Source organism: Papio anubis, chromosome 14 (assembly GCF_008728515.1).
Source record: "Papio anubis isolate 15944 chromosome 14, Panubis1.0, whole genome shotgun sequence".
Taxonomy (NCBI): Eukaryota; Metazoa; Chordata; class Mammalia; order Primates; family Cercopithecidae; genus Papio; species Papio anubis.
Genome location: NC_044989.1, coordinates 89,274,118 through 89,298,401, shown reverse-complemented (window position 1 = coordinate 89,298,401; position 24,284 = coordinate 89,274,118). Strand labels below are relative to the sequence as shown.

The 24,284-nt window shown below is 41.7% G+C and overlaps 1 long non-coding RNA gene and 1 gene segment (V, D, J or C); both read left to right on the top strand.

The window, feature by feature from the left end:
- Positions 1–7,344: 7,344 nt before the first annotated feature.
- LOC103877253 lies at positions 7,345–15,273 on the top strand. The gene is made up of 4 exons (XR_004178403.1): positions 7,345–7,492; positions 10,910–10,991; positions 12,359–12,401; positions 13,803–15,273. It is a non-coding gene; the product is annotated as an uncharacterized LOC103877253 (long non-coding RNA).
- Positions 15,274–19,858: 4,585 nt separating this feature from the next.
- Positions 19,859–20,474, top strand: LOC101002643. The segment is given in 2 exon segments: positions 19,859–19,988; positions 20,113–20,474. Coding segments are annotated over 2 exon segments (402 nt in total).
- Positions 20,475–24,284: the final 3,810 nt, after the last annotated feature.

Here is a 24,284-nt window from a genome sequence, read left to right as displayed (position 1 = left end):
GGATTTGTGAAAACTACTAATGGCTCTTAATAAGATCAAAATTTGGGAAAGAATAAAAAAGTATCTAGAAGGACACTCTACAAACTTGTCTTTGGATATTGCAAAATTAAAAGAACACATATTTAAAGCATTCCCAGCACACCTGACCTTAATGCCAGGAACTGGAGTGCTTGAAGGAGCTGCAGATGGATTAGCAGCTAGTAACCAATTAAAATAGATAGAAAACACTTGCAGGCTCTGCGATTTCAATGATGATTGTATTATTAATTTGTGTTGTTTGTCTTTGTGTAGTCTGTAGATGTGGATCCCAACTCCTGTGAGAAGTAGCTCACCTTGACAAAGCTGCCTTTGCTTTTACTGCTTTGCAAAACAAGAAGGAGGACATGCTGGGGATAGGCCCCCCAAACTGGCCATAAACAAAATCTCTGCAGCACTGTGACATGTTGATGATGGCCATGATGCCCATACTGAAGGTTGTGGGTGTACCGGAATGAGGGCAAGGAGCACCTGGCCCACCCAGGGTGGAAAACTGCTTAAAGGCATTCCTAAGTCACAAACAATAGCATGAGCGATCTGTGCCTTAAGGACGTGTTCCAGCTGCAGATAACTAGCCAGAGCCCTTCTCTCTATTTCAGCCTATCCCTTTGTTTCCCGTAAATAATACTTTTAGTAAATCTATAATCTATAGAAACAATGCTTATCAATTTATTGACTTGCTGTCAATAAATATGTCGGTAAATCTCTGTTCAGGGATCTCAGCCCTCAAGGCTGTGAGACCCTTGATTTCCCACTCCACACCCTATATTTCTCTGTGTGTGTCTTTAATTCCTCTAGCGCTGCTGGGTTATGGTCCCCACGACCAAGCTATCCTCAGCAACCTGGACTTGCTCTCTCATGAGGAAGGTCTAAAATTTAACATTGTGTTATCCTTGATTCTATTGCACCAACTTTCATCTAGTCTTTTTGTCAGTCACTCACAAGGGCACTCAAGTCAAATTCTCTAAAGATATGATCATCTTTTTTCTAATTCTAGGCAAAAGGTTGATTTTAGATTTTTAATCAAATTAAATTAAAGCAAATTAAATATTTTAATGTTATAAATATGGCCATTTAAGTTGTATCTTTCTCTCAGTCACTCTACAAATGTTAATATGGGGCAATTTCATAATAGGATCCTCATGATTTTCCTTTTCCTCTACAGTCTCTCAGTAAAGTGACCTAGTATGAGAAATTCTATGAGGTTAATTTAAACCCAAGACAAAATAGTTATATTGAAATGTAATACTTTGATGATAAGCCAGAAACAAAAGATGTTGCTCTTACTTTTTGATTTACTTAAAATTATTACTGATTAGTAAACATTTGCTTTAATTTTCCATAGAATCAATAAGCTTCTCTCTTTTTTCTTTCCTTACATGAATTATTTTTGTATAAACAATTTTCCTGGAGTAATAGATTGGCTTACCTTCTTATTTTCAGTTTTAATTTCCGCCTAAATCTGCTAGGATTCCAGAATACAAAATAAACCATTTTCTAGTTTGAGGATGTTTCTAATTGACTAGGGTAAGAATATTGAGTATGAGTAAGATGCAGCTAAATCAGTGTCTAGCGAGAGATTATGCCTTTATTCACTTGTTAAACATGATAATTTTATTCCTGACTGCTCCTGGGAGGTCAGAATTTATTTTATTACTGATCATTTTTTTGCTGGTAGATATTATAGAAAAGTTAATATCAAATCTGGAAATACTCCAAAATAAGTGCATTTGTTTCTTCACAGAGCATTTACAGTTGGGTGATCCTTAGCTCCAGCCCCAGAATAACCAAGTAATAATAAAATTCTCTACTGTGATGTGAAGCTGCTGCTTCCAGAAGGGCAGAGGGTCACCATTTCCAGCTGTCAAGGCAGAGACTTGTTAATTATTAATTAATAATTGATATTATTATTAATTATTAGAATTACTATTAATTAATATTGATTAATATTAATAATATAATTAATAATAACAGAAATATTATTAATTATTAATTGATAATAACAGAAATGTTATTAATAATTAATATTATTAATTATTATTATAAGACATGGAATGATCACTAAATAATTTATTCAGCTCTTATCTCTTTCCAATTCACAATTTTTGATTTTTGTTGGAGGGAGATAAAAGGAAGAAGCTCAAAGACAATTTCAGTTCATTTTAGGAATCAGTTTAGGTGAGTTAATTGGATTCCTGATTTTACCTGACAGTCTCAAAATTTATTTAATTTTAATTAATGTAAGTATTTCATGGATTCTTAGAATTATTTAATATGAAAGAAAAAGCTATGAATGTGAGACCTCTCAAAGTCTAGTTTCATTTGTTCTACAGGTAAATTATCTGATTTAAGTTAAAATAATAAAGTTACTTTACTTTGTTATCTTGTTATATTCACAGAAATTGTCATATCAACTGCAGCTTCCACTACAGTTTAAAAGGCTAAATTCTGCAATTAAGTCCCTAGAAATTTTAGATGTGCCACGTTCTGCCTTTCAAGTAAACCAGGGTGTATTTTATGATCAACAAGGTCAACATCACATTCAAAGAGCGAAAAAAAATTACTAACCTCCTAGGCAAGATATGGTTTTATGGAGACCTACTTTTGAGGACAGAAGCCCCTTTATTCAAGAGTGAGAATCAAGAGGGAACTTTTAAGAGACAGAATGCTCAGGAAGGAAACAGAATCACTGCTTCTCTTTGTGCAGTTTGTTGGTAGGTGAGGTGGGCTCTGCAGAAAGAGTAACAAGAACAGAAGCAAGGCTCACCACTTAATCCCACAGCTGTGTGTATAGGTTTATAGGATTTCTAAACATTTTTCCAAGAAAAAGTAAAGAACAATAATTCAAATATTTGGAAACAGGTTCAGCTTAGACAGGTCTAGAGCAGGGCCTGAAGATGCAACATACAAGCAACCCTGTTTCTTCCAGTGCTGGAAGATGGATTCTAAGAAGCAGAAGATACACATTCATGGAGCCTTCATTCCCTGAGCTCTCTGTGTTCCAGAGTATTTATCTGTGAATCGATGCTCCAGTGAGTGACAATTTACAGTTAGTGAGAGAATGCAGACAGCTTCCACCCAGCTTTCTTGCAGCCAGGAATCCAGTCATAGGACCTGCAGCTTCACAGAGGGACACTCCATGGGTGGCTTAGTCTCAATTCTCAACCAAAGGGAACCTCTCCTCTTTATTCAAAATAACCTTCATTGTACTCCAGATGGGGAACAGGTCTCTGTGTTTCTCACCCTCATCCATGGTAGTGTTTGTTTGGACAATATGGGCCAATACAGTCTGTAGAAGAAAGTCTACAGAATTGGAAACAGTGACATATAAATGAGATAAAGATGACCTGCGTGTCCTGGCCCCTATGTTGTTTATTTCAAAACTGTGTATACTTCTTAATGGCCTTTTACACACTGAAATTTTGCAGGGCAATTATTTTAAAACAGCCAAAAGAAGAGTATTTTCAGCCTTTCAGAAAATACTTACTTTGCATGTCCATGCAATTTCAACCACATCTGCTAACAATAAGATAAACCCCAGTTATGAAAACCTTAAACCAGAAACTCTCCACTGTGCTGCTATGTGGCATCCCCTAGACACACGGCCCCTTGTCCAGTGTCCCATCATTTTGAGAATCAATCTGGCACCTTATTCTCTGCACAGATTACTGCTGGGAGGGACTTGTCTCTGCAAACCTGTCAAAGCCTCATCCAATAAACTCATGTGTGTGACTGCCCCTCGGTGGCCATCTCTTTACCTTGAGCAGCCCACAAATCCTTCCAACCCCCTACAAATTGGATCACAGTGTCCACACTGACTCAGGGTCATGAACACAATCAATTCCACTTCTAAGACTCTTCTCAAGTCTTATGAATAATGCAATTGCTCCCAATTCTATGAACCCCAAACTAACCACATCAGAAACAGGAGACACAGCCACAATAAACTCCACCTGCATAAGTCCTCCCTCATTCAGGTGACCATGGTTCATGTTAGAGACACACAGAGGCAGAGGCCTGCTGCACACCTAGATCTGAATGGAGGTGGTTCTGACACCTTCTGATCTGTGTCCACTGTGGAGTGACCAGCTTTGTCTGCTGTTGTCGAAGCCTTGGTGTAATGTGTCAACAGATAAGAGAGGGAGGTTTCTAATCAGAATTAGATATGTTATTCTTTAAGTCTATAGGTAATACATGGTAATTTAAAACCGTTTTCTGAATAAAAGAGGTCTTTACAAGATTTCACATTTTATGATTATGTAAAGCAACAGACGATGAGATTTTTAAAAATCACAGTGTTAACCTTCTGAACAATTTATTATCAAGTCTCGTAGGAAACTGCAGGGCTATCTTAAATTCAAGCATCTTAAAGAAATCTTTGCAAAAATAACGTTTTCAAGAATTGACTTTTAGTAAAAGAAAAACTGACACTTTTTTCTTTTCTTTTTTTTTTTTTTTTTGACTGTTATTCACTTTCCTGCCGTTCAAGTTTCCAGATTGGATGATGAATAGACCTGACTCTTCATTTAACACCCTTTCAGAATAATTATTTAAAACTTGCAGTAAGAGGTACCATCTAGTTCCACTTTAGTTGGGCTGACTGTGTTTTGTGTTTTCTTTTTCCTTTCCTTCAGCCTCTAATGTTTCTTTTTTCACTGTTATGATTAACTAGGAGTCTGAATTTTGAAGACTAAGAAGCAGATTAGAATTGTTTAGTTACATAAGAAAAGTCATATACACAAAAGTTACTAAATTCAATGAGAAAAGAGTAAATAAAATTGAGATAGTAAAATATGAGCCTTTATTCTAATCCAAACTCTTAATTACAATTTGATCTCCTTAACCCACATTATTGCAGTGGTGTTCAATATTTAAAGGTCAATATTGTTGTGTTTTCAATTATCTTTTCCAATCATGTAAAACATGTTATTTTCTTAGAATTCCATAAGACATTTAAACAGAGCTTTCCTCTGGAATGTTACCTAGAATTTCATTTGTTTGTGTTCTTGGGCAATCAATTATGAATTTCTGTTAAATGACCCATGATTACATAGTCTTTCAATTACAGTTCACTCTTTCCATTGTTCCTGTAATTTTTTTTCCAGAAATGTGACTGTCCTTGTGATGGTGTTTAGTATCGGCACCATTATTAAGGAACTGTTCAATTAAATAATAAGGACTTCACTAACAAATGAAGAAACATGAGATTGTTTCCCTTTGTAATGGTCAGGTGTGTGGCAGACTCACATCCCTGAGCTGTGAGTGTCTTTCCAAGAAACCATGAAAATGTCAATTACAGGTTCAGGTTACCCTGAGACATCAAACTGTAGATGCAGTCCTTGATCTTCCCACATAGACAATTTGCTTCTCAACTGCACACTCATGGCTGTGGCTGCAGCACATCCAGGCTGGCGGAGACTCAGGTCTCATTCAGGATTGGCAAGAACCCGGAAGACCTGATCGGACCTGATCCCACGTAACCAGGGAGACTGTATGGGAAGAATTTTCCTGAGAACCACTAGGAAAAACACCATGGAATGTTTTTTCTTATTTGTTCTGTATCATTAACCTATGAAATTCTTCCCTATGGGAGCCTGCTGGTTAACCTTGTATATGTAAGATGATTATGATGGGATTATACCAGATTGAACAGTTGGTCACCAGGAATTTTTATATTCACCGCCTGAGGCATAGCATTCTTGTCCCCTATCCTCTTACTTATGCTAAGCTCTTGTCTCTAAATGTAGAGACCCACATCATTCTCTGTGAGGTCTTTGGTCAGGGCAGTCTGATGGGGCTCACTCGCCAGTTTCCAGGGAAGGGGAGATTCTAACACTTGCATTGAACAACGTTGACCAGTTACCCTGGAAACAGCAGACACCAGGCAACACTTGAACTCGCTCAGGAGCACTTTTCATTTGCAGGCCCTCTGCCCGTCAGTGCTTGTGGAAATGAGGCTGTTTTCTTCTTTAGATTGACTGGAGGGAGCCATGCAGGATGGCATTCACCTCCCAGAGATACATCCTAGAAACACATTTCCACATTGTCAGGGTCCTCGTGCTTTCTCTGTGTGGCACACACTGCACAATGTGTCCCTGCCCGAGGTCCCAACTTGCACAGTCAGAGACTTCTTCCCTTGACCACGTGCAAACTTGACATGAACTATGTTTGTTTTATTCCAACAAACATTTTATGTCACATTGTTCACAGAAGAGACATTCCCCCTGCCCCCATCAACCTTTTCCACACCACTGCATCCACCAGGTGATTTACATATTGCCCTCTAGGAAGGACCTCCCCTTTTGATTCTGAGATAAACGCTCAGCTCTAACCTTGCCTTGACTGATCAGGACTCCTCAGGTCACCTTCTCACAATGAGGCTCCCTGCTCAGCTCCTGGGTCTGCTAATGCTCTGGGTCCCTGGTAAGGATAGGATTAAAATGAGGTGATAAAACGGGGTGGGAGGGTGAGATCTGGGGGCTCCACAGCTTCCTATACTTATTTCAACCGTGTGTCACGGGCACATGGTCTATGCTCCATGATCGAGAATTCTTTTATTTTTCTCAGGAATAATCAGGAATCACCTCCCAGGAACAAGGACAAGAGCTCTGATTAAGATCTTGAAAATAAAGAGTTCCCTCCTGGCTAGTAAATAATGGGTTCATTTTAGAAACTCCACCTTTCATTATATAAATCAAAACTTAAAAAAAAATGTAACTGTAAATCAACATCTTAAGGGAAATCATGAAAATTGCTCAAAATGTATCTATATAACCTTGTACATCTCCGTCATTATTTCAGGATCCCGTGGAGACATTATGATGACCCAGACTCCACTCTCCCTGCCCATCACCCCTGGAGAGCCAGCCTCCATCTCCTGCAAGTCTAGTCAGAGCCTCTTGGATAGTGACGATGGATACACCTATTTGGATTGGTACCTGCAGAAGCCAGGCCAGTCTCCACAGCCCCTAATCTATTTTGTTTCAAGCTGGGCCTCTGGCGTCCCAGACAGGTTCAGTGGCAGTGGATCAGGCACTGATTTCACACTGAAAATCAGCCGAGTGGAGGCTGAGGATGTTGGGGTTTATTACTGCATGCAATGTATAGAGTTTATTTCCACAGTGGTACAGCCTGGAAAAGAAACCTCCCTGCTGAGGTGTCCCAGCTGCTCACATGCAGTACTTTTCTGGAGAGCAGCTCAGCAGAGTCTCTGAATCTGCAGGAGAAGAGGCTGTGGAGAATTCAGGGCAGAGTTTGTTGCTGAGGACTCTGCCTGGGACGACAGGTGCATGCCACTAAGCATGGCTAATTTTTCTATTTTTTTTTTTTTTTTTTTTTTTGTAGAGTCGGTGCTTCACTATGTTGCCCAGTCTGTTCTCAGACTCATGGGCTCAAGACACCCACCTGACTTGGTCTCCCAACGTGCTAGGAGTACAGGTGTGAACCATTGCACCAGGTCAGCACCCCTGTTTATGTTCCTGTCACTTGCCACAGTCTTTACTCTCATAAGCAGCAGGAGAATGAGGAGGTTCTAGGGCTCTGTGAGTAAAATATCAGGAAGACAGGGAAAGGAGAATGGAAGCTCATCTGAATCCTCCTTCCTTGCCTACATTTGTTTAAATTTGAGCAAAATAGCCAGACAATTGATCATTTCTGACAAAACACGTTGAGTACCTCTTAGGGTTTAACAGTTTTGGGTACCTTTTAAAGAAAATATTTGGTTATATGTAAAATTGGGATTTTCCCACCTTTTAAATTCCTGCTTCTTCTATTTGCCATTCTTTTCCACTCCATGATAGAGACAGGATTCTTCACTAGTTCTCCTCAGGGGGAGCTGGCTGAGGACAATCAGTAACATCTTAGTTGTGAGTGTCAAATAGACTTTGTAATTTCAAAGCAGACGCAAGTTCCTAATACTAAAAATCTTTGATTACAGCTACCTCTTGCTGATAGAAAAGGGAGTTCTTGAAAATTTGAAAGCTGGTTTTAAAAATAAAATGCATATGCTGGAAGATGCAGTGTAGCAAAGATGTAGTATTTTCCATGGATCACTGAAGAAATACAGGATGATGTAAACTGTTTTATTATCCAAAGTTCAGAATTCAAGATTGGGCAGACTGCAGGAATGTGTGCATGAAGAGAACACAGGAGGGATCAACTATTGTTCAATTAAACTGCCCTTGGCTTATGGTGGGTGGGGATGTGGTTGGTGGTGGCCAAGGCAGTTGGTGATGTGGATCCAAAAAGAGGCCAAGTATGTTTCTTGTGAAGAACCACAGAGTTGAAGGCACTGCTGCCTGGCTTCCTGAGTGGAGCCTGTGCCGCTGGGAGTCTCACAGGAAAGTAATGTCATGAGTAAGCATTTAGTTTTGTAATCACCAAAGGTTTAGTGAAGTCCCTGTGCAAAGAGACCTGAGGTCATGTCACTCAGTTGTAGTCAAATCACAGCAGCCAAGCAGAGCTTCTGAAACTTATTCTATCCTTAGAGGAGGTTTAGCAGAGACCACTGTTTGGGTCTGGGAGTTGTCAGAAGCCCTGACATGCTGAGCAGAAAGCCCAGCAGAATGTAAACCAGCAGCTTTTGACAAATGACAACTTTGATATCAAGTTGTCATAAACAAATAATAAACGGGTTTGAAATAAGTAAGTATATTATTTTTACATAATGTGATCATTACCTAAAAATAAATTTGATTTTTATATTCTAGTGGTAATGGCATAGAGAAATGTATGATTTGTATATATTCAGTTAAATTAATGCTCCAAAAATATTTATGAATTATTCATGGGCATGTCAGTTACCTGTCATGAGGTGATATGATTAAATAGATGTTTGTATTAAAAGGACAAAATATCTTTTTACTTGAATCACATCAGAAATGATTGTCTATTCTAAGATGATTGTTCCCATGGTGAGTGAATTTAAAATTGTATATTTTTTTTTTGAGAGGGAGTCTCATTCCGTCACCCAGGTTGGAATGCAGTGGTGCAATATCGGCTCACTGCAAGCTCTGCCTCCCAGGTTCATGCCATTCTCCTGTCTCAGCCTCCCCACGCCCGGCTAATGCTTTTGTATTTTTGGTAGAGACAGGGTTTCATTGCCAGCCAGGATGTAACTTCACCTGACCTCAAGATCCACTACTTCGACCTCCCAGAGTGTTGATTACAGCCGTGAGCCACCACGCGCAGCCTAAAATTGTATTTTTAAACAGAAATATCACAAAAGAAAGACAGAAAGAAAGAAAGAAAGAAAGAAAGAAAGAAAGAAAGAAAGAAAGAAAGAAAGAAAGAAAGAAAGAGAAAGAAAGAAAGAGAAAGAAAAGAAAAAGAAAAAAAGAAGAAAGAAAGAAAGAAAGAAAGAAAGAAAGAAAGAAAGAAAGAAAGAAAGAAAGAAAGAAAGAAAGAAAGAGGAATATAGCAAAGAATTTGTCACACATACAAAGAATGACAAGTCTTTACTTTTCCATTCATGAGTGAGAACACACAACCAATCCAAAATCTATGGATTTCCCTCCCACAATCATTAGTGTGGAGACTAAAGGTAGCACAATTAAAATTACAGTCTTAACCGAAAAGTACCAAAACAAAGAAAAGACGGTTTATAGAAAATAGTTTGCAAAATAAAGAATGACATGTCTGTAGAAGATATTCACAAGTGGGGACTCACATCTAACCAAAATTCTAGGGATTTCACCATCACAAACACTACTTTGGAGCCCTGAGATGCTGCACATCCTCCTGTGACCAGGACACTCCTTGGGCCCCTGCGCAGTGTGATGGCCCCAAACACAACTCTCCCAAGGAAGCTCAGCCTCTCAGTGTGGCAGGAGAGGTTGTGGTGCCAGGGAATGTGTCCACAGCAGGTAGAATCAGGTGGGCTCAGGCAGTTGCCTAGAAAGTCTTTGAGGAAGAGGACATGAGGCCTCAGTCACAGGTACATGTTCTTCTTCTGTGTGAACAGGGGCCAGATCTCTCCAGGGCACCATCCAGAGCCTCTTCCTTCCTAACTACTTTGGGTGCACAAGTCCGACAGACCCTCCAGTGTTGGCTGCCACATCATCCCTGGAGCAGCCACTAAGGTTTCCTGCTGTCCTCATAGCTGCAGGGATGCTCAGTCACGTCACTGGGAGGAGATCCTAGTGTGTCCTGTCCTCACCTGTTACAGGCATACTTGACTTGAACTATGTTTGTTTTGCTCCATTGAACATTTTATGTCACATTGTTCACAGTAGAGATATACCCTCTACACCATAGACCCTTTCCACACTGCTGCCCCCACCAGGTGATTTGCATATTGTCCTCTAGGGAGGACCTTCCCTTGTGAGTCTGAGATAAAAGCTCAGGTCTAACCTTGCCTTGACTGATCAGGTCTCCTCAGTTCACCTTCTTACAGTGAGGCTCCCCGCTCAGCTCCTGGGGCGGCTAATGCTCTGGCTCCCTGGTAGAGACAGAAGTGAAATGAGGTGGGAAAATGGGACTAGAAGGTGAGTTCTGGGGGCTCCATGGTTTTCCATATTTATTTCAATCATGTGTTAGAGTCACATTATCTATGCTCCAGAAAAGAAAATTCATATTTTGGTCTTAAGAATAAACAGGATTCACCTCCAAGGAATAATGACTCCTGCTCTGATTAAGATCTTGAAAATAAAGAGGGAATGTGTCCACAGCGTGTGGAGTCAGGTGGGTTCAGGCAGTTAGCTGGGGAGTTCCCCGCTGGCTGGCAAATAATGGGTTCATTTTAGAAAGTCTGTTTTCCATGATATAAATCAAAACTTGAAAATACATATAACTGTAAATCAGTATCATAAGGAAATTATGAAAGTTGCTCATAATGTGTCTATATAAACTTTGCACTTTTCTGTTATTATTTCAGGACCAAGTGGGGATATTGTGATGACCAAGACTCCACTCTCCTGGCCTGTCTCCGCTGGAGAACCAGCCCCCATCTCCTGCAGGTCTAGTCAGAGCCTCTTGCCCAATGATGGATACGCCTATTTGTATTGATTCCTGTAGACGCTAGGCCAATCTCCTGATCTATTTTGTTTCAAACTGGGCCTCTGGAGTTTCAGACAGGTTCAGTGGCAGTGGTTCCGGCACTGATTTCACACTGAAAATCAGCAGAGTGGAGGCTGAGGATGTTGGGGTTTATTACTGCATGGCAGTCCTACAGTTTCCTTCCACAGTAGTACAGTACTGAACAGAAACCTTCTTCTGGGGTGTCCCAGCTGCTCACATGCACTGCTTGTCTGGCGAGCAGGTCAGCAGGGTCTCTGAGTCTGCAGAGGAGTACGCTGTTGGAGAATACAGGGCAGAGTTTGCTGCTGAGGACTCTGGCATAGAATTCTTGCGATTCCAAAAGTGGGCTTTGAAAATAAACAAAATAATTCAGATGGAGAACATAAAGTTTACATAATGTGCCACAGGAACAATGCAGAATTAAATGAGATTTTATTTCCTTCTCAAATCTTAGAATTTAAAAAATATTTTACAGGCATAGCCTTTTAAAGAGAAAATATTTAGTGCTCTGTTGTCATAAGAAAATGATTCTAAGAATGAATGAATGCATTACTTTTATATGACATTCTTCCTGAAAATAAATCTGAATCTTCTATTTCAGTTGTAAATGCATAGAAAAATTATGCTCTTAGTAGATTCCATTGACAATACTGCTCTAAATTTATATGCTTCCTTAATTTGAGGGCCGCAGTCTGATAAATATCTATATACATTTTACCATGTAACTTTTAAACCTAACAGAAATGCTTTCTGTTAAAAATGCAGTAGTGCTTTCTCCACCATAATGCTAGAGGGCAGTTTCACGCGACTGGTGAAGGAGAGAGAAAGTTTGGGAAGTGGGAACATAGCAATTTCGCAATATGACCAAGTGTTATCATGTAGAAAACTATCCCCAAACCAGTCATTTCTGACATGTGTTACCACTTGTGCTACCACTAATCTGCATCCATGATCTGATCTTTCTGCCAAATAAATTTCCATGAACCTGAATAATGATGAGTGATGTCTGTCACATGTGGTAACACATGTGTAGAGACACAAAAGACTGATTGAATCAATAGAACAAGATCCTGATACAGGTTAAGGGTTTAAATAATACTTGAGATAATTTATTTCAAGATAGCAGATTCTGTAGGAAGTGCAATTAACATTCCAATCTGTCATTTCTGTTAGGTTTAAAAGTTTCATGGTAAAATGTATATAGGTATTTATTAGACCGAAGCCCTCAAATTAAGAAATATAAGTCACTCAATATGCTATTGAAAAATACTAATTAATGCATCATTGTGCCTATATTTTATTGCAGAATGCAGTAAAACAAAATAAAATGTAAGTCGCAGGAGCACAAGGTAAGCAATACCATCGTCACCTTTAGCAGCCCTGTGATTGACAGCACCTAGTCACCTTGAGTTTCTGCTTTTCTGTGAGAAAGGAGATAAAATAAAAACCCATTCAAGGTAGTTAGTTACATTTTAGTGAAAGCAAACAAATGTACGATATACATGCTGCTGATATCCCAAAGGCGTATATTCTCAAGGCAAAATAGTGAAAAGTAAATGATCTAAAAAACTGAAAGGGGAGAGATACAAGGAGAATCAAAGCATAATCAAATTTATTACATAGAAGCCTGTTAATATGGTGAACGAAATGGGACAAGGTTTCCGTGTCTGTGCCATGGCAGTGCAGAGGCAGGCAGGTGGCCTTGGCGGTGTCGGTGGCTCTGCTTCATGAGGTCACTCAGGTGGGCAGGAGGCACGACCACCCTCAGTACACAGCCTTCCTCCTTCCTCACAGTCACAGCCTGCCCAGCCATCCTCAGTAGCATGAGGTGGAACAGAGTGGAGAGAAAGCTGTTTTCTTCTAAAGACTAAAAACAAAAACAGAAATAAAAAAATCCTGGAGCTTTCCATCAGGGACAAATGTACTTTTGACTCAATCACACATTTGAGAAATTTTCCATTGAGTGGATCTGCTGATAAACCCACATTCGTTGCTTGTTTTAATATGAAAATGTGTTTACATGATTCTTGAAAATATTTTTTGACTATAAACTTATATAGATGGCAGCCTATTTGATGCTGTCATTTACAATTCATAATTGCTGCTAAAAAGTTATTTGTTGAAAAAATCTATGACTCTAACTGTTGTTGTTTGAAAGGAATATGTCTTTTTAAGATACTCAGACTCCTTTTAACCTCTTCATTTGGCCCTCCTTTTTTTCTGATTCAATGTATTGTTTAATTTGTTACTTATGATTAATTAATCAATAATTAATTTTCCCAATCACAGAATCATATGTCCTATAAGTTGCTATGTCAGAGACCTGCCTGAAGATGGCAAACACGCTCCACAATAAACAGAAGACAGCTCCATGGTGTTAGGAACCCTGGGAAAGTAGAAATGCTAGTGTCCCATTATCAACAGGGAGTCCTAAAGTTAGAGTCAAATCTTTCCCGTGACCAGGGCACGTGGGAGGAACCACCCATGTGCTGAGTTGTGGGAACCGGCCCCGTGCCCTGAGGCTGGATTAACGGCCTTGGCCTTGTCCCGCCTGCTATGGACTGAATTGTGTCCTCAGATTCATATTGAAACCCTAATTTTCAATGTGACTGTAGAAATTAGGACCTGGAGAGATGTAATTGAGGTCATAAGAAGGGAGTCCCTGATCCAGTAGGATTTGTGATTTTATAAGATCCAGAGACCTCTCCTTTTTCTTCTCTCTCTCTAACTGCCTTCCCCTCAATGGAAAGGCTGTGTGAAGACATGGTGAGAAAGAAGGTGGCATCTGCAAACCAGGAAGAAAGTCTTTACCAGAAAACAAACCCTGCTGAACATCCATCTGCGATATTCCAGGCACCAGACATTTAATTTAATTGAAAATTAAATGCTGTGGTTTACAGCATCCAGTCCAGGTTTTTCAATGTGGCAGCACAAGCTGACTCATCCACCTTCCCCACCCTCTGTGAACAGGAGCAACCTCAGGAAACCCTCGTGGACATGGGGACCCAGTTTTGCTCCTCTTGCTCCTGCTTTTCCAACTCTCTGGTGAGGAGAGAGGACTCAGGCTTCAAATTCATTTCCTGTGCATTAAACATGAATGTTTCCTTGAAGATGAAGTTTTTAGCCCATTTTGATTTCTCAACAGAATTTAATCAAACAGAATGAAGTATTAGAATTAATATTTAGGAATGTTCATATTTGTTCCCCACTTACATGACAGTTGGGATATTGCGTGGTGCTCATCTCCAGGTCCTCCCTGTGTTCCAGGAGACAGGGTCACTCTCACCAGCAGGGCCAGTCAGGGTAATAACAGTGTCCTAGCCTAGCTCCGTGTGAAATAAGGGCTGACACTGAGCTCCTGCTGGTTCCCACTGCCCCCTGGACACGATGCCTGCCTGGGTCAAGGGGGTGAGTCTGGACAGATGTCACTCTGGCCTTCAGCAGCCTAACTACCTTCATGACCTCCCATTGTGAACAGAGTCCCAGAAGCTGCCTGAGCCATGAATGTTGGACAGAGAAATCCCACATCACTGCAGTCAGAGGGGGGCTGTGAAAAGACCATGGAGGGGTTTCATACTATGACCACCCACCACTGAGCCATGGCGGCCACTCTGTCTGACGGGAGCCCCCGAGGGAAGACCAGCTCACGCTGTCTAACCACTAGAGGTCGTTTATGTCACCATCTTGGTTCTAGCTGGTTTGGGCCATTTTCTATAGTGCATCCTGTTTTGTCCAGATCCTCTTCTGGTCAGTGTTGTCATGACTGGTGTGATCAGTGCTCAGAGTACAAGTCCTGACGATCTCCTACCTTACACTCGCTGCCTTCTGTGAATCAGATATTCTGATAAGGATCCTGTTGGATCCTACTGGAATCAGGGGCCACACAGACCCCCACTGAGGGCTCACGCCCACAGGCATCTGAAGACAAGCAAAGATTCAGAGAATGATAGCTCGTGACTGTCCCCTGTAAAGACAGCTTCTCCCTAGATGGCTGAGGGCTGTCTTTGGTTGTGTCCTTCCTTCTGAATGATAATGAGGGATGGAGCAGGTCTGTAAGCAAAACCACAACAAGACCTTCCTATGTGTGCCGCTCTAACCTGGACATAGGTGGCACTGGATACACTTACGACAGTGAGGAGATTTATAATCACAAGGAAGAGAAACAGGGAAAGGAGGAGAGAGAGAGAAGGGTGGTGATGTGTGTATAGTACCAACACTGACAGTACGTTCTTTAATGGTTTATTGCTGAGTATGATGCTCCAATGATCAGGTTCCATTCCATGCAGCCTATACATATACCTTATATAGGAAAAGGGCCTTTGTACATATAAATTAAGGATTATGAAATGGGCAGATTATCCTGTATTGACCAGGTGGGCCCTAAATGGGCCTGTCTTTGTTAAATGTCTATCTCTATCTTATAAGGACATCACGATTGTCCTTATAAGATAGACATAGACAGACATTTGAACAAAGCCCGCAGAAGAGAAGGCAATTTGAAGACAGTGGCGGAGATTGAAGTGATGTGGACTCAAGCCAAAGAAAGCTGAAGCAAACAAAAGCTGGAAGAAGCCAAAAAGTAGACTCCCCCACTGGAGTCCCTGAAGAAGCTTGGTCCGATGACAGCCTGCTCTCGACTCCTGAAACTAGTGCTGGACTTGTGGCCTCCAGAACTATAGGAGAATATATTTCTGTTGTTTTAAGCCACCAAAGTTGTAGTAATTTGTTATAGCAGCCCAAGAATTTTAATAAAAATGGGGCTTAGGATAAATCCAGCCTCCAGTTACTATGATGATTTGTAGTCTCCACCTTCAATTCTCTAATGTTACACATGATTGCTTAGAAGAAGTTCATGATGGAAACATTGTACAGGAAATCCCACAGTGTATACAGGGCATCTATTAGTTACAGAATAAATAATGACAATTCTTAGTTGAAAATGACATCTGAGGCTGGGCTTGGTGGCTCACGCCTGTAATACCAGCACTTTGGGAGGCCAAGGTGGGCGGATCACGAGGTCAGGAGATTGAGATCATCTTGCCTAACACGATGAAACCCCGTCTCTACTGAAAAATACAAAAAATTAGCTGGACGTGGTGGCATGTGCCTGTAGTCCAAGCTACTCAGGAGGCTGAGACAGGAGAATCCCTTAAACTCGGGAGGCGGAGGTTGCAGTGAGCCGAGACCCCACCACTGCACTCAGGCCTGGGCAAGAGAGCAAGATTCTGCCTCGAAAAAAAAGTAAATAAATACACCAAACCAGGACTTGAACTCAGCTCTGGACCAAGTGGACCTAATAGACATATACAGAAATCTCCACCCCAAATCAACAGAATATACTTATTTCTCAGCAGCACATCACACTTATTCTAAAATTGACCACAGATGCCCTATGTAAATGATGAGTTGATGGGTACAGCAAACCCACACAGCACATGTACACCTATGTAACAAATCTGCAAGCTGGGCACTTGTACCCTGGAACTTAAAGTATAATAATAATAAAAAAATGACATCTGACTAGTAGTATCTTATCTAGAATCTTCATTCTAAGATACTCAAGGAGCCCTAAGTTGTCTTTTCATATACATATATGTACAGGTACATTTCCTAGTGCATCAACTAGAGAAACCCTCAGTACAGCCCTTGACACCCTTGGTGATACATTTCAGACGAGTAAACTGTTCATCAGAGCCCAGAGTTGAAACACTTCAACAGAGGTGGTTTGCCCAAGGACACATGGTCAGCAATTTTCAGGACTGAGCTTGGAACCATCGTCTGCATAATCTTAAATATGTTGCTTCCATGTGGCCACGTTTGTTTCACAGAGGATTGAATAGCCTTTAAATTCAGAGAAGAGACAAAGCCAGAAGGGTGGTGTGAAATTCTCAATACAAGCTCCCTGCTACCTCTGCACCTTACCGTGATTATCCCAATTATAAACTCAGGCCCTTATGCAGTTTTGTCTACAAAGCAAAACTTCCTCAAAGTCTTTACAAATATTAAATGTCTTTATTTAATATTTGAGGGCAGGGGCAAGGCAATACCCTGCATTGTCCTGAACACTTTGCATCTTGTCTACCATCCACATCTCTCTGACCCTGTCCTTCCCCCTCAAATTGTGTCCTGTAAATCTGATTTCTCCTCCTAATATGAAAACAAATGGACAAATATTCCCCTACTTTTCTCATATTCAGAGCATACAAGAGTTAATAATCACATATCCAGAGAGTACGAGAGTCAATCAAAGGATTTATCCAAGAGCATTTACACATTACAAGGATTCTTCTAGCCATCTTCACAGTGAAATTTTCTATGTGTCTTGTTAAAATTGACACTACAAAATGACAAGATAAAAGTATTTGGAAGAACAGATGGTGGCCATGCCCTTAAGGATGTAAAAGGCACCCCTGCCCCTTGTGTTAGTTTCCTACTCCTGCTGTAACAAGTTACCAGAATCTTACCGGCTTCACACAACACAAATTTATTATCATACAGTTCTGGCGGTGAGAAGTCTCCCTGATTTAAAATCGAGGTACCAGTAGTGCTATATTCCTTCTGGAAGCTCCAGGGGAGAGAATCTGATTCTCAGTTTTTCATCTTCAAAGACAGCCCCATGTTCCGGGCTGCCTGGCCCCTTTCTCCATCACTGAAGCATCCCTCTCCATTGTCTCCATTCCTCTCTGACTGTTACCCCGACTTGTCCCTATTATAAAGATGCTTGTGATGATGCTGTGTTTCCCAGATAATTCAGGTGTTTCCTAAATTTTCTGAATATCCCTATGCATGAAAAAGAAAATTGGCAAATATTCAGAATCTACTGTCCAAAAACAAGGGTTTGTACACTATCTTAGGTTGGATCTTTCAGAGACAATGATGCCCATGCCGGCAGCATATTTACAATGCACAGGAAACACTGGGAGGAAACAAGGCAGTGAGAAAGGAAAGAGAGTAGTGATAACAAAAGTGTCCTCAACAAGAAGCTACCACTGAGCATGAATGGAGCTCAAGTCCACGTGGAAACATGGGAAAATGTCTCGGTATTATTCTACCTCAGAAGGGAGGGAGCTGGGGTATGTATACACCTCCCCTGTCCTCACTTATTGAGGGCTTTCCTAGAGGATGCTCATTCCAGGTGCTGTGATAGGCCATGTGTGCAGTCAGGGCTGCATTCTCCAGCTTCAGATAGAGTAGTGAGGAAAAGATATGGCCAACGGGGGTCAGCAGAAATATAGTGAACGGAAAATGGAAAGGGTAGCAAGAGTGACAGCTATATTACCCCCCCTACACACACACACGAAATTGTGTATCACAATCCAGAACTGCTTCTTTCTGAACGTAAATCTTAGCAAATAGTTTACCAGTAACTTCCCTTGAAATTCAGGCGTCTGGAAAGCAGTAGGAAATCTGTGTACCAGCTATACCACTGCAGTCTGGCCACCCTTAGTGATGCATGAGTAATCCTCCCTGGACTCCCCAGGCTCTAGTCTTCTCATGTTGATGTAGGTGATTCCACTTCCCTTGCTGCACAACCAGGCTGGAATGCCTGGGCAGAGGCAGACATGTGAGGTATAGCGGTTCAAATCTGTTTCCAAGTTTTGTGCAGATTCAAAGCATTTCTCCATGTACATGGGCGGTGACTTGGCAGGAGATGGAGACTCTCTTTTCTGGATGTGGAGCAAAGAGGCTGGCATCTGAGTCAGGATGATGTCCCCACTCACTGCTAAAGGGTCAAAGAGAAAAGTGGCATTGATGGTGCAGGGCAGAGACATGCACTGAGTAGCTGCCACCCTCACAGAAGAGAAAGTGTTAATTGACCTGGCTTTTCCCTAGGGCCTGTCCCTCCCCTGCTTTCCAGAGAACCAAGTTTTTCGAGAACTGTACCTGAACACTCACGAACACTCTGGTGGAAAAGGCAGATCAGGGCATTAAGCAAGATGCATTACCTTGGTCTTCTTTCTTTGGAGGCAGTTGATGTGGGGGTCTAGATTGACCCGGAGTTTCAAGTTTATTCTCATTCAGGCTTCAACAGTTGGAGGAAGAAACAGAGATGTTTTCTGAAGTAAACAGATCTAGCATTACTAGACAACCCTTCATACTGATGACCTATGGGAAATAATACCCAAGCGCAGAAAAATGTGTAGAATAAGGGGAGCTGCAAACCAAGATGAAGCTGCTGCCCATTGAGACCCTGGGTACTAAAGAGACCCGTAGCTCTGGATAATGGAAGATCTGTGAGTGGCACAGGCACTGAAGAATCACGGCATCATTATTGTGCCTCTGAAGGGAATTACTTGAAAACATACTGGTAATAACGAATGTTTAAGGTCACTACAAATACTTTGGAGTGTATTAAATATGCTTCTGATAAAGACTGTTTTTCTCACATGAAACAATGGGAACTGTGTGACAATCACGGAGGTGTTGTTAGTATAGCAAAAGGGATTGTTACTCTCTGCATCCATTTAAGTAACTTGAAGACCTGATAGATCCACCCTCTAAGACTTTATTAGATGTTCCCTACAAATGGTTATACTCTCCTGTACACTCCCAATACAAATATAAAATATATTATTCCATGTAGTCCTTCGGTTTGTATTAAAGTTTGATTTTTTTTCCCTCAAAATATCTCTTGTCACAACAGTGGCCCTAGAGAGAAATACATTATCTCCTGGCAAATCTATACTGCTCTGGTATGACCTGGGACCCTGGGGATATTTCCACTGTGCTGAGTTACTGAGATGAGCCAGCCCTGCAGCTGTGCCCAGCCTGCCCCATCCCCTGCTGATTTGCATGTTCCAGAGCACAGCCTCCTGCCCTGAAGACTTTTTAATAGGCTGGTCACACCCTGTGCAGGAGTCAGTCTCAGTCAGGACACAGCATGGACATGAGGGTCCCCACTCAGCTCCTGGGGCTCCTGCTGCTCTGGCTCCCAAGTAAGGAAAGAGAACACTGGGAATTTACTCAGTCAGTGTGCTCAGTTCTGGCTGAAACTTCAGGGAAGTCCTCTGGTAACATGATTAATATTAAGAATATTTGTTTTTATGTTTCCAATCTCAGGTGCCAGATGTGACATCCAGCTGACCCAGTCTCCATCCTCCCTGTCTGCATCTGTAGGAGACAGAGTCACCATCTCTTGCCGGACAAGTCAGAACATTTATAGTAATTTAGCGTGGTATCAGCAGAAACCAGGGAAAACTCCTAAGCTCCTGATCTATGCTGCATCCAGTTTGCAAAGTGGGATTCCCTCTCGGTTCAGTGGCAGTGGATCTGGGACAGATTTCACTCTCACCATCAGCAGCCTGCAGCCTGAAGATGTTGCAACTTATTACTGTCAGCATGGTTATGGTACCCCTCCCACAGCGTTACAAGTCATAACACAAACCCCCAAGGAAGCAGATGTGTGAGGCTGAGCCACCCCAGATGCTCCTCCTGGTGCCTCTATCTGCTAAGAGCATTTGTTAAATTCAATCAGGTTTTGAAAGTCATTGGAAGACTTTTGTAGAGGGGGTCAGGGAGGCTCCTCTGAAACTTAAGCCTATTTTTCCCTCATCCCCAGCAGAAAAGACGGGACAATGCCTGTCCTGAATGAATAAGGAAGAGGTATAAGTCCACCTTAGGAGTCTGTGTTATGGGATAATTGGAATTCATACAGCAAAAGAGAAGCTATTCTCGGTATTTCAAGGATAAATTCTTCAAGTTGATTAAATTAGTGTCTAAACCACAGTCTTTTCGAAGCGTATGGTATGTTATTCATGAAGTAGCCACTAGAGACAAGGGATTCTCAGGTGCTCCTACAGAAGTCAGAGTGCACCTGCCCCTGGTGGTATGTGCTGAGTACCATGTGATGATCCTCAGACCTGTCTGGGAAGACCAGGGTGGGGGTGTTGATGCTCTCAGCTGCCTGCAGCACGTCTCCAGGTGATTCTCCAGTCCACACATAACTCCATGTGCTGTAGTTCAGGTGTCAGTGTACACGAATCCACCACTCTGACTTCCCAATCTCATGGGAGGGCCTCTGGTTAAGCAACTCTAAAGAAACCATAGAGAGAAAAGCGGTTTTGGAAAATGTGCTTCCAGAAGTGATAGTAGTGATGGGGAATTGACAGCTGACAGGTCAGTAAGGTTGCTCTTTCCACAAGGCTCAAAACTTTGCCAGTCACAGCTTGTCCCAAAATATACTTGAATGTGCTTTCAAGTCTTACCAGCAAGTCTAGGTTCATAGCAAGAAAACTCATTAAGTCATAGATGAAACAGAAAAATCAGGACAATGTATGAAACACAGTATAAGGCTGTGTGTGGTAGCTCATGCCCGTAATCCCCAGCACTTTGAGAGGCTAAGTCCGGAGAATTGCATCATCCCAGGAGTCTGAGATTGGACTGGTGTTGGAAAGAGGCCCCCAAATCTGGCCATAAACAGGCCCCCAAACTGGCCATAAACAAAATCTCTGCAGCACTGTGACATGCTCGTGATGGCTATGATGCCCACGCTGAAGGTTGTTGGTTTACCGGAATGAGGGCAAGGAACACCTGGCCCGCCAAGGGTGGAAAACTGCTTAAGGCAGTCCTAAACCACAAACAATAGCATGAGTGCTCTGTGGTTTAAGGACATGTTCCTGCTGCAGATAACTAGCAAAAGCCCATCCCTTTGTTTCCTGTAAGCAATGCCTTTAGCTAATCTATATCTATAGAAACAACACTTATCATTGGCTTGCTGTCAATAAATGTGTGAGAAAACTGTTCCTGGCTCTCAGCTCTAAAGGCTGCCAGCCCCTTGATTCCCACTCTGCATTCTATATTTCTGTGTGTTTGTCTTTAATTCCTCTAGCGCTGCTGGGTTAGAGTCTCCACGACCGAGCTGGTCCCAGCACATGGTGCCCATACATGAGGTTCGAAACCAGGTTGAAGTGTCACTACAGTGGTGTTTGGAGAATGTGGAGCTATGCTGGAGGACACTCCACTACTCTTAAGCAATCCCTGTGGTGAGTAAGAAGCGGAGCTCAGAAGCATCAGGGTAACAATGGGTCAAGTGTCAGCTCTGGTTCGTTCCACCTTGGAACCTTTTTACACTGATGATGAGGAAGAAGGAGAATATAATGAAGTAACAGAAGAGGTGACAGAGCAGATTTGTTTGCAAGCTAAAGCTAAAGCGGCAAATGAAGGAGAGGTTTATCCCTCCCCTTCTGTACCCCCTCTTTAGTTTGAAGAAAAAGACTGGCCTGACCCTCCAGATCCTTCTGTTTCAGAGGACACTGGGTCAAAAGTAGTTGCCCCAGTGACTGTTTGAGCAGCGCCTTGAGCAATCGCTCTCATTTCTATTCAGGCAGGAATCCAGCAAGCTAGACATGAAGGTGACACAGAGGTTTGACAGTTCCCTGTTAGAATCCAACTCCCAGATGAACAGGGAAATATTATAGCTACATTTGAGCCTTTTCCTTTTAAATCACTCAAAGAATTTAAACAAGCTGTTAATCAATATGGACCAGGTTCTCCTTTTGTAATGGGACTGTTACAGAATGTTGCTGTCTTCAGTTGGATGATTCCTCCTGACTGGGATGCTGTTACCTGAGCTTGTCTATCTCCTGCTCAGTTCCTACAATTTAAAACTTGGTGGGCAGATGAAGCTTCCATTCAGGCTACTCACAATGCCCGGGTCCAACCACAAATTAATATAACTGCAGATTAACTGTTGGGCATCAGTAGCTGGACTGGTTTAGATGCACAAGTTGTTATGCAGGATGATGCCATAGAGCAGCTTAGAGGAGTGTGCATTAGAGCTTGGGAAAAAAATCACTTCAAGAGGAGGACAATACCCTTCCTAATACCCTAATTCTCTTTGGCAAATGGATTTCACTCACACATGTTTCCTCATTTGGGAGACTAGCTTATGTACATGTATGTGTGGACACCTTTTCTCACTTTGTCTGGGCTACATGCCAATCAGGAGAGTCTCCTTCCTGTGTTAAATGTCACCTTTTGCAATGTTTTGTGGTGATGGGCATTCCATCTTCTATTAAAACAGATAATGCCCCAGGCTATAGTAGCCAAGCTCTAGCTACTTTTTTCTCTATATAGAATATTAAACATATTGCTGGTATCCCGTATAATTCTCAAGGACAAGGCATAGTGGAAAGAATAAATCTCTCCCTGAAACAGCCATTGCAAAACCAAAAGGGGAGAAACAGGGACTATGGGACCCCACATATGCAATTGAATCTAGCATTATTGACTTTAAATTTTTTGAGCCTGCCTAAAGGCCAGATGCTATCAGCAGCTGAACAGAATCTACATAAACCAGCTGCAAAGACAGAAGCAGAATAACTGGTTTGGAGGAGATATCTGATAACAAAAAGTTGGGAAATAAGTAAAATAATAACATGGGGTAGAGAATATGCTTATGTTTCTCCAGGTCAAAACCAGCATATGATTTGGATACCATCAAGACACCTGAAACCTAATCATGAGCCAGATGCCGAAGAAGAGATTCTGGGAGGAACCTGAGGACACTCCAGTTTCAGTCATGTCAAGACTGACACTAAGGAGGACCCCAACTGTCACGAGCAACACCGGTTGAACATAGCCACCTACCTGGGGACAGATCAAGAAACTGTCACAGATGATGGGGAAAACCTGAGGAAAGCGAAACAACCAGTCACAATGAGTAATTTAATGATAGGTATGGTAGCGATTATCACCACTGCCATGAGTATTCCTTCAGTAAGGGCTGACACAGAGAACAATTATACTTATTGGGCATATTTATCTTATCCACCACTTCTACGGCCTGTAACTTGGCTGGACCCCATATGCAATGGACGTATACACTAATGATAGCTCTTGGATGCGTGATCCTACAGATGATAGAGGCACATCTCACCCACATGAGGATGGAACTGTTATGAATATTTCTTTAGGATTTGAACATCCACCTATCTGTTTGGGGAAGGCCACTAGTTGCCTACCCCCTCAATATCAATCTTGCCTGATGATAATGCCTGGATGTAATCACTCTATGACACAGTTATACATGCTTTCTGATCTCAGGGTTTACCAAAATAAATCTGCTCCTATAATTGAAGCATACTGCCCCCAAAAACCTATTTGTAAACAGGATTGGACCTGGTCAGAAAAAAATGAATGTACTTGTTTGGGAAGATTGCAACGCAGAACAGTCCGAGGTGCAGCGCAATGATTCCTATGGGATCATTATTGATTGGTCCCCTAAGGGGATG